General features: G+C 29.9%; 1 protein-coding gene across 1 annotated transcript; it reads right to left on the reverse strand.

Moving 5' to 3' along the window:
• Positions 1-290: 290 nt before the first annotated feature.
• On the reverse strand, positions 291-1,774 carry LOC125873361 (uncharacterized). The gene is made up of 3 exons (XM_049554274.1): positions 1,274-1,774; positions 818-933; positions 291-730 (listed from the first exon to the last, which is right to left on the reverse strand). The coding sequence occupies exons 1-3, from the start codon at positions 1,523-1,525 to the stop codon at positions 610-612; spliced, it is 489 nt and encodes a 162-aa protein (XP_049410231.1). The 5' UTR covers positions 1,526-1,774; the 3' UTR covers positions 291-609.
• Positions 1,775-11,592: the final 9,818 nt, after the last annotated feature.

Here is an 11,592-nt window from a genome sequence, read left to right on the forward strand (position 1 = left end):
AACTGTTTCTTCTGTAGTTTACTTGTTTGATCATTGACAGTACATGAGATAAGAGAATTTAGAGTTTGGAAGAAAAAGTTAGTAGACAGGAGCTTCAAAATTTCAAGTTGATCACCTGTGCAAGTGAATTGTTAAAAGTGTGCAAGACGTATTGCAAACTTTGTCAGTTTTTTTTCTCTTTGCTGTTAATTGGACATAATAAAATGATAAATTCTTGTGAAAATACATGTTAATTAATATGATTTAAGTAACGATTATGCAAAATATATCTCTATTGGTGGAGTCAAAAGGAATCGAAATTCAAGACTCCATAAAGATTTTACATCTCAAAGCTTTCAGGCTCAAATGACAGTTTTAGTGCAAGGACATTGTTTGGCAGCAAGTACCAGAGTCAAATGTAACATCGATCAGTAAGAACAAAGTATGAGCATTTGCTAATTACTACGCGAAAACTTAAAGACTTTGAACTGAATGACATCTATGCTGTAGAACTTGTCGATGCAAATGATCCAGGATTGGCAATACTCAGGGATATTCCCTTCGTATTTCTCTTAAGAGAAGCTCGTGCAGCTCTAGAATGTTTTAACTGACAAGCAAAGGTGTTACCGATTAGCTGGAAGTAACTACCAAGTTTGGTGGTTCCATGACCAGAGATGGTAACATTGCTGTTGCTTCACCATCTATAACCAGACCACCATCGCATTTGATGCATTTTGTTGACAGTTTTGCGCTGAACCAGAAAGAGCAACACATTAGGAGCGCTACAAAATACATACTTCATGTCGGTATCAATCTTCAGCCAAGAGGTACTACTTACATGTACTTGTTTTTGATTTGTCTGATGCGTACTGCCTGTACCTCAGCAATGATCTCGTCTCCTATATAAACAGGTAATTTGAAGTGCAAGGTTTGTGAAACATATATAGCTCCTGGCTGGAGAAATTACCAAATGACAATAGTTAGATTTACACTAACCGATTGTTCAACATAAAACTAGACCTACATAACACCTTTCCCATTCAACAGTATGCATATTTAGCTAGTTTATTTAAGCTGTATACACCAAAAAAGTTTAAAGATCGTTAAGCTACCTGCATAGGTTAACCGATTTCAGTAGGTTAGTACCTTCTTTTTAAGAACTTTTTACTTCTACTTGACCTTTAAATAATCAAAATGTTTAAAAACATGTTTATCTTTATCATGAAGTTTTGGATTTCGATTTAGATACACGAATTGATGAACGTTCTACTAAACAATAAAAAAAAAAACTTACAAAATGGGTAGCAATAATCCTGGGAAATAAGGACGCAACAAGCATCCCAGGAACAAGGCAGTCACTGAAACCAGCATTCTTGGCGCATTCAGCATCAAAGTGCAATGGATTGGCGTCATGGGTCAGCTTAGAATACCCAAGAACATCATCATCTGTAAATGTCCTAGCTTGCTTCAAAACGCTTCCGATTTTAAGCAAATTCGAAGACGAGGATAAGGCATGTGAAGATGAAAAGAGACGTTTTATAAGCATCTTCCACAAACTTCAAAGACAATTCGTCTTCAATGTGGTAAAGCACGCAGGGTACCCAGCTTCTACCTGTAGATAAAGTTCAAAAGAAAATAAGAACTCGGAATACGGTTAACTGAACCCACTTAAAGATTTTGTTGAACACGAATAGATAAAGAACAATTAAGAGGTATATGAATGTGAGGGCTCTTTGAAACAAATCATCAAACAGTTTGTGTGCCTTGGATTATCCTTAATTCGCTGTACCAATAGCTAGGTCAGAAAATTCATCATTTTACTCCTTTATAACTACATGAAATACTCCAACTTTTAAAATATGGAAAAATTATTATTTTTAATTTTAATTTAAAAAATATATAATTTAAATATTTGAAACATTTAGAACGGTTTGCAAAGTACCTGACTGATGACTCTAAATCCGGCAAAAAAAAAAATATATATATATCAGTGTAATCGAACTAACGTAACAAGCATTTGATTACAAAGATTAACAATACAAATGTTGATAAAAGTGTGTCAGCCATCCATGCCACACTTTTCAGGCGCAGTATACGGATCGGAGGTGCTTGGCAGGAGAATACCTTTATGATGATCCAATCAAAAATAAAATCACTTCAGGGCTGAGGTGCGATATCTCGCTTTCTTTAAGGAAATTCAAGCCCGCAACAAATTTTTTCACCCGTTCAGTAATAGTCCTTTTAACTTCATCCCTCCAGAGTATAACAGTCTAATCACAAAGTATAATTCAATAAACTATTAACAAGAGTGGAGTCCAAAACTCCACAAAAAAGAAACACCACCTTTCAACAAATGAGAATTCTCTTTTTGACTAATTTTTATTCACTCTTGTACTCAAAACAAATGAAGACCACCACTATTTATAGTTGCGGGAGTCTTCCTAGCAATGAATAGGAAGATATTGAATAGTAAATAGAGAAAATAAATGGTTTAGTAGTTACATAAGTTACAAGAATGGAGGAAGAATAATGAGATTTTAATATGGAGAAATAATGTTATAATGGTCATAGTTAACCATTACACATTCTGCTAGGAAACACAACGACAACCATTACATGCACTCAACGTTCTCAGCAACGTTAATCACTATGATGGCATCAATTGTCATCAACTGACAAGAAGAAGTAAGGCACCAAAATGTGTAATTAGGCAGTTCTCGGAAACTGATGGATTTTTTGAATAATGATGGATCAGTAGAAAAAGATTGGCTGTTTACACATTAAGTATCGATGGCAAACCCTCTAGACCTCACTTGTCGGATCACACTGGATATATTATTGTTGTGTCGATGGCAATCACAATTTAGATCATTCAACTTGGAACAGAATAGGGACACCTCTGTATGGACCTCTGCAAACTGGCAAGGCTAAATCTATCAATCAATCTGCAATTTGGCCATTTTGGGATCAGCGCTTGGCCCAGTGATACTGGGGCAGTTATCACTGATCATTATACTACAGAATTCAGTTTTTCTTAATGCACACAGTTGGAAACAGGGGTGGAATTAGCACGGCTCATGGGGTGTCATGTGACACTGCTTCATAATTTTGTTTTCTAACTAAACTTGTGGCACTAATGCACAGAGTTGGAACTTGGAAGGCTCGGTAGATGAGGAGTGTGATGATCTTGCCATTCATGGGATGAACACAAGTATAAAAGAAATACTCATCAATCACTTGTTAAGTTTCAGACGACTCTCCATTTTGCCTTTTAAGGGGTCGTTTGGTAGAAAGAGTGATAATGCAGGGATTAGTAATACAAGGATTAATAATGCAGGGATTAGCAATGCAGGAATTATTTTTTATCAAGTGTTTGGTTCATTATTTCCAACCTAATCTTGTGTGTTGTTTAAGAATCTACAAGAAGCTTATTTTCAATTATACCCTTGAATTATTATGTGATTTTTTATTTTATGTATAGCATTATGACATATTTTCATGTTCATTCCGTTGGTAAGCTTCCGTGCATTCCATTGGCCAATATTACTCATCACATTATCCTATCCCCACAAATATGACTATTTTGAGAAATGAATTGTTATAGTCCCCAATATTTGTATTGGATGGTTTTGACATTATTTAAGTGATACATCACATTTTTAAGAGTTAATATCTCAAAAGGTCACTCAATTTGGGGAATTTATCTAATAAAGTTATTCAAATTTGTTTTGTATCAATAAAATCACTCAACTTTAATCTTTGTATCAATAAAATCACTTGACTAAATTTAGCATTAAAAAAATTTAATATGGTAAAATAAATTATTTTTAATATCATATATACATTAATAGAGTATAACTACTAAACTAAATTCGACAAATTGAAGGTTTATAAGCGGATCTAAATTATTCTGATTCAAACTGGCAAGAACAGTACCTTACCTGAATAAAATGGGGCGTAATATTGCTAGCCAAGGCCATTAATATTATATTGCAAGCCAATCTCATTACTGTCCTGGTCAGTTTCAGTAAATAAATTGGGACGTAATTCAATACTGGATTAGTGACGACTCTGAGAGCCATTGATATGTTGCATTCACTATTTATTTATTATTTTAATTATGAATATAATATAAAAAATAATTTATTTTGTCATGTCAATTAAAAAATAATAATAAATTTAGTTGGGGTTTCTTTACCAATTCTGAAGACTGTATAAAGAAATTGAGGGGCAGTTCAGTCATTTTGTTGCCTTATCCAAGGCTTATTAAACATGGTATTAGTAATCCCTAGGTATCCTTGGTATTAGATAAGACCACATATGGTGTATTAAGTTATCCATGTATTAGGTGGGTTTGAGTTGAAATGTGCTACCAAACATTGTATTGAATGGATTAAATTTTAATCCAAGGACTATTTTAATTTAATTAATACATCCTATCAAACGACTCCTTAAAACATTGCTTCCTGAGTTCAAACTTCACCACGGTGTAACATCAAAACTAAACTAACCCATTCCATAAAAGAATTCTAGTGCTTATTCCATTTAAATGGAAACATGTCACTATCTAGTCTTTCCGTTTCAAAAAGAATGATCTAGTATATATGATTTAGCACAAACTTTAACAAAATAAACAACACGTTTCAATTTTGTGGTACTAAATCAAAGTTATGTCAAATGTACCAAAATGTCCTTTAATCTTGAAATTAAAATGATGTTTAAAAAGGGAAAGGATCATCCGTTTTTAAACCGACTAAAAATGAAAGTAAATATTATTTTTGAAACGGCAGGAATAATTTAATTTTTTTTTGGAGAATTGTCATATGTATCACATTATTATCATTATTATTAGTATGCAGCAACAAGCAACTTGGACCTGATAGGAAATATGTGTTTCTAATTTGGCCATCAATTCATGCGCTCAGAAAATAAATTAAGTTTGATCTTATTTGTGTAGCGTGATATTTCTTGATAAGGACCTCATGAATCTTATTTACACATGGACCACCAAACTTTTAAAAGGACCACTGTAGTACTATTAATTACTGCAGCTCCCCTTCATTTTTCTAAAGTTGTTAACAATATGTGGACGTAAAATGTCAAAAGGACAATAAAAAGATATTATAATGTCTCTTTGATACCTTTTGCATCGACTACTTTGTTACGTTGTCGATTTTAATAAGAGTGACCCCCACCCCCACCCCCACCCCCTCCAAATTAAACATACACGCAGAAAAAATCAAAGGAATAACTCATGAAATTATGAGAAAAAAAAGAAAAGAAAGAAAGCTACGTTTGTTGTAGTGGTACATGGAATTATTATTATAATTATTAATTGAGACATATTAGTGGAGCTAGCACTTGGTTCTTTCAAGATTGTACGTTTTGTTTTCTGAAATTCCTTGGGGAAAAAAAGAAGAGAAAAGTATTGAATTGAACTTTGTGATCTACATTCTGTCACGTGACATAACAAGTGATCTCAAAATATAATTTTAAAATTTTGTAGGAGTATGACACTCTTGATAAAGAGTCGAGAAAAGTGTTGAAAATACTTCTAAACTTGGCAGGAATTTAGGAGTGTATTTTACTCATGTTGTAAGATCGGGGTATATTTAATTTAGTTAGTCAAATAAAATGATAGTTTTAAGACTGTCAAATAGTTTAAAAATAAAATTAATACTACGTGTCAAATTTAAGGATATTTTCGCTGGAAAAAAAAAAAGACATTTGGAAAGTGAAAGAAGGAAATTGCATCTAAGTTTAGATATATAGTTGAGTGAGTTAATTGAAAAGTGAAGTGAAAGTGAATACCAATGGAGGAAAACAAATTACTACAGTAATAAATACATATCTGGCAACAAGTGGAATGAAAAAGACAGATTAAGAATCTAAAAGAAAAGTCTGAGACATTGACATGAATCGAATTCATTTACTTTTTTCGCTGAAAAGTTAACCATCATGTATATTTTATAGTTTGAGTTTTCTTAATGAAAATCTTGATTTCGATAGTTTAAATAAAGATGACGCGATAATTTACTAGAAAAAGATATAAGTAGGATTTGCCTAATTATCAAATAAAGCTTAATTCTCAAAAAGAGGTAGAAAGTCGTGGAATTGTGTCATAAAAGTATATATCGGTGTAAAGAAGTTAAACAAGTAACGAGAGATTTTATTTACATAGATTGATGGTGTAATTTTGTTCACAATATTAATATATTTTGTACTGTTTACCTATCTTATTATTTTGAATAAATCTGATAGTGTAACTTGATTTTTTTTACATGAACAATGTATAGAAGTTAAGCTGTTCAGGGAGATAATTGTCCGGATTTAGATCTTTAATTTTAGCCAAAGATTCTAAAAATCCATAAAGCTCAGGTCAAATTAAGAATAATCACAATTAGGGTAATAGTAGCATTTTTGGAAATGTAGCTCATTGGGCTCTTCCCCTGCCAAATAAGTTTTTATGACGTTAAAGGCGAGTGATCTTAAATTTTTAACTTTAACAAGCGAGTGATCTTGAATTTTTAACTTTTAATTTTGTTTATCCGCAAAATTTCAAGTTTAATTACCTTTGGCCTTAAAAAATTTGCCCATGTAACAAACCAAAGTCAAAAGTTTAAGATTACTAATTTTCAACTTCCTTTCAAGGTCTCTTTCTTGAGAAGCTTTTTCAAAATAGATTTTTCGCGAATGATGATATTGCGAGCCTCATATTTATATTAAATCAATTAAATTATTTAATTATAGTAAGTCGCAATAATTTGATATAAACACCCCATGCAAGTAAATTTGTTATCGTGATCATCTTTTTACGACATGTAATATGTATCGACTGTCTATTAGGCTTGCAATATTTTCTTATTGAACTGAATTTTCATGTGCAAATATTTCCATGAGATGCATAACCATTATTGAACTGAATTGGAACAACTGTTGGCTAGTTTTGCTTGCAATATTTGCTTTAAAAATGTATAGCGACAGTTATAATATAATTATATAGTTCAATATAATTAGCCGGCCGATAAGAGAGAAATTTAGAATATGTTTGATAAAGATCTAAGATTTATATGTCAATGCACTCCTCAAAAGTAAAATAAATAAATATACATGTATGACTTATTTTCATCCTCAACAACAACAAAAAAAATCAATTGGAAGAATATTCCATGATACAAGCAATTGACACTACAAACATCAATAGTTTTTCGCGTCAATAATGTACATTAACAAAGTCTTTATTGTCATTAGATTCACTGTCACTTTAAATTTTAGAGACATTTACAAAAGGTGTTAAACTCCTCTAGAAAAATATATTTAGCGATAATTGGGCTATTACCATCAATTAATTACTTCTAAAAGTTTGTTTCTCTTCTTCTTAAAAGACCAAGTAAGTTGGAAACGCAAAACTTAATTATGTGCTCGATCCTTTCAGTTTAAATAGTCAATATTCACTGTTTATTTTTAGCAGCACAATTACATATATTATACTTTTGCCCGTATTTTTAGTTAAAGCAATTGGGTGGACGGCTACTTAGGTCAGTTCTCTAAAAAAGAAAGGCAATTAGCTTTTCTCACGTTTTCTTCTTTAAATTCTAACCTGCAAAAACTTTGGGTTATACTAACTTATAAGTAGTGTCCATCCAAATTCCAATAACGCCTTGAGCTCTTTTCCTCCTTATATAAAGACATGAATTTAATCAGATTAAGATATTAACACTTACAATCAGCTATCCTCATGGACGGATCCAATATATTTGAAAATTTATCAAATATTTAATTGTAAATCCAATTATTATTACAAACTAATTTTAGATTATCGTAGAAATTCATAAACTTCAAATCTCGAATCTCCTCTGTTGATCTCCTTCATGAGTACCTGCTGAGAGAATAACCAAAGATATATGCACTTCTTTTTTTAAAATGATGTTTAATTTGAAACTCATTCTAATCAGTCTTATGCCTAATTATTATTATTTTATATTAAAAAAAAGGATAAAATTAAGAGAGTCTAAATTCAGTAGCTCTAACTTGAAAAAACAGATTAACAACAATGAAATTCAGCTACAAGAACATGAAAAAGTACAAAAAAAAAAAAAATAGATTCATACGAATAAAGAACTAATTAGAAGTATATATACTTACAAGTTCCTGATCTAAGAAATAAATAAATCATTTCTTGATTCGTGCAGTTCTCGATAAGAATCATACTAATCTTTTATGTATCGTTCAAACACTTTGGTTGCAATAGTCGTTTATTGCTGATGCAGCATCATCAAGATTCTCATGAGTTTCAAATAGCTAGCCATTAATTTCATCAATTATATAACAAATTTGCAACTTTTCATGTGAATCTTGATTATGCTACATACGCAAACAACGACTGTAAGAAAACTATTTTTTTTTATCTATATTTGTATATATTTTGTGATTATATATGCCACATATATATAGGAGGAGACTAAACGTGTGGCTCTATGCCTATGCTATGAGGGTATCAAACAATTAGAATCTATTTACTGCTGTTTTCGTAATTTTCAGAAAACAAAAACAAACTCTATTTAATTTGTTTAGAAAGAGAAATATTTTTCTCCGTCTCATATTAATTGTCTATTTTCCTCTTACACACAAAAAATCATTAAAAAAAGGATAATTTTACTAATTTACCGAAACTGTTTTTCTAACTTTACAAACTTATTTACGCTTTTTTTAAAAATAATAATTAATCTTATCTTAATTTTATATATTGACAAGTAATTTGAGATAGCTATTTATAATATCGTAGACAATTAATATGAAGCGGATGAAGTAGAACGTATACATCTAAAAGTAATGAATAAGGTAAAAAAAAAAAATAGCCAGCATAAAGTATATACACTTCCTTTGTTTCATAGTACTTGGTCTATGTTGAAGTAACACGCGTACCTCCTTAAAAAATAATTAGATGTGTATTTTATTAAATTAATATTATTAATGATATTTTGAGATATTAAATTTGAATATCATTATTTCATATAACTATTTAATATTAAAGATAATATTTTAAAAAATCCTCTTAATTTATTGAAATAAACAAGTAAAAGGAAACAGTATTTGATAATGATATGAAAGGATCAAATGAAGACTGCTAATTCCTTTTCATGGTATTTGGACTAGACATTGTTTAATTCACAGATTACGACATCTCTTGACCCCATTCCCTTTTTACAATAATTAGCTACATAAATTATTAATAAAAACAATTAATCTATAAAATATATAATTGAAGTTGAAATAAAGAAAACATACTTCAATTTTCAATAATCAATAATTTAAGAATAAGGAATATAAAGCTCAAGATGACGCAATGTCTGTTGAGTTTCTCTGTTTTTTTCTGAGGTTATCGCCTTTTGCACAAAACTTAAATTTACTGTTAATAAGAATAAATGATGTACATTCTTTTGATATACGGATTTTTTTTTATAAAAAAAGTAGGATAAACAATTAAAATGGAAAGGGTAGCTACCAAAAAATATACTATTTTTAAAATAGGATTTCATTAATAACTTTTTTTCCCGAATTATTTTTAAGATCTAATATTATACATCAATTAATAAAGATAATGTGATAAAGTAATTGTATAAATTATTATTTTTTTAATATGAGTGTTAAATCTAAATATGATAAATAAAAATAAACAGAGAAAATGATATGTAAATGTATTTGTATGAAAGTATCTCTCACTTACCTTGACAATACTCTACCTCATTAAATTATTTACCTACATTAAATTGATAAAATTGAGTGTACGTGTTTGTGCTAGTAAGTTTTTATCGTTTAAAATATCTTTATATTTTGGAGATTTATGTTATTTTTGCTTACTGTATTTTTTTTGTTGTTTGCTTTTTCCTCAATTTTTCATTTTTTTATTTATTTATAAATTGAACTTACAATTTTAAAAGTAAAATTGAACCACTTATTATTGGAGCAACTTCTCGGGTGGATTTGCTCAGTGTTAGTTATCTTTAGAACAGCTTGGCCTAAATGGCGGCCCCATGTCCGTACAGTCTGAGCTTTCATTTCGTGGACCTCAGACCCCTTTCTTAAATTTATGGAAAAAATAACAAACCAAAAAAAAAAAACCCATCTACTCTTATAGACCAAGCATTTGTCAAACCGAATCTAAATCCCACCCCTCTTTAACTAGCATGCATTGTCGACGTACGTAGAGATTCGAGAGTCTATCAAAAATAATATTTATGTTCTATAAAAAATAAAATGAATTTTGTATATTCTTTAACTTTTTAGATTCACCTATAAATTAGAAAAAAATGTATAAAATAATAAATTATTAGAGTAATTTAAATTAAATGTTATAACTATAGCTTTATTTTATTGTAGTCTGTAGCAAACACTTGTCATTCGCCTCTCTCACTTTATACAAACACAAATGTATAAATTGTGTTTGTGTTTGTATAAAGTGAGAGAAAATTGTATATACAAATACAAATATTTTCGTTCTATACACTTATAATTATATAAATACAGATCTTTCCCTACCAGTTGTCTTTTATCTTTCTCGCTTTATACAAACACAAATTATACAAATTACAATTTATAATTTGTGTTGTATAAAGCGAGAGAGAGAGGGATTTGATATACAAATATTTTATTTCGATTCAATTGTATACAAATTCAAATTTTATGTAGTTATACAAACACAATCATTGATACATATACATAGTAGTTACATATATATAATTATCTAACCGATATACAATATACAATAGTTGCGCTTTTATACAAACGAATGCTTGTTTCCGATTTATACAAATCTGATATTCCATAGCAAATATAAAATTTGTTATGGAGCGCAATTATATAAACTATAGTTATAACATACAAATATGATTTTTATTTTTGTTAAACCTAAAATTTACTCTATAAAATATTATTGTTCTTGTTGCATTGTCAATGTATAAAATTTGTATATTATTATAAAGATGAATCTTGGGCCTAACTCAACCTCAAAAGCTAGCTTATGAAGGAAAAATTATCCAAGTCCATATAAGGAGACCAAATTCTCATTCTTTTTTCGAATGTGGAAATTCTTAACAATTATTAATAAATTTTAGTTTATACTATTAGAGCATATTTGTTTGTCGTATTTGTTAAAAATAAAATAAAATTTGATGGCTGGTGCGAATAAAATATCGACACGATAAAGTGAATACTTGCAGTAGTTGGTAAGAAAAAGGAGTTCACCATTGATTTGGCGGAAATAATTTGGTGAGGGCCAAAGATAAAGTAGTCTCTATCAATATGATTTAGTAGGGAATAGAGTTCACGTGGGATGCACGTGAAGAACATTAGGTTCTATGGCCCAAACCCTAATTTTTGCATTGGAATAATATAATACACCCATCCCCTTGGGACAGTTTGGGTAACGAGTACTTGCAACGTAAGTATATACTAGACATCGGAGCACGTGCTAGCATGGGCCCAATATATATCATTTTTTGTTTCAATTTAGGTGACAAAGATAAAATTAAAGAGTTAATCAAATTTTAATATTAATTTAAAATAGTTTAAATTTTTAATTATTGTTAATTATGGTAAAAAAAAATTATGTTT

This window comes from Solanum stenotomum, chromosome 8, assembly GCF_019186545.1.
Source record: "Solanum stenotomum isolate F172 chromosome 8, ASM1918654v1, whole genome shotgun sequence".
Taxonomy (NCBI): Eukaryota; Viridiplantae; Streptophyta; class Magnoliopsida; order Solanales; family Solanaceae; genus Solanum; species Solanum stenotomum.

Excerpts from the sequence above, each read along its gene's own strand:
- LOC125873361 (XM_049554274.1), bottom strand. The coding sequence starts at position 1,525 with ATGCTTATAAAACGTCTCTTTTCATCTTCACATGCCTTATCCTCGTCT. Across the intron at positions 934-1,273 it reads GGATTATTGCTACCCATTTT|CCAGGAGCTATATATGTTTC; the intron begins GTAAGTTTTTTT and ends TAATTTCTCCAG. Across the intron at positions 731-817 it reads CAAATCAAAAACAAGTACAT|CGCAAAACTGTCAACAAAAT; the intron begins GTAAGTAGTACC and ends TTTCTGGTTCAG.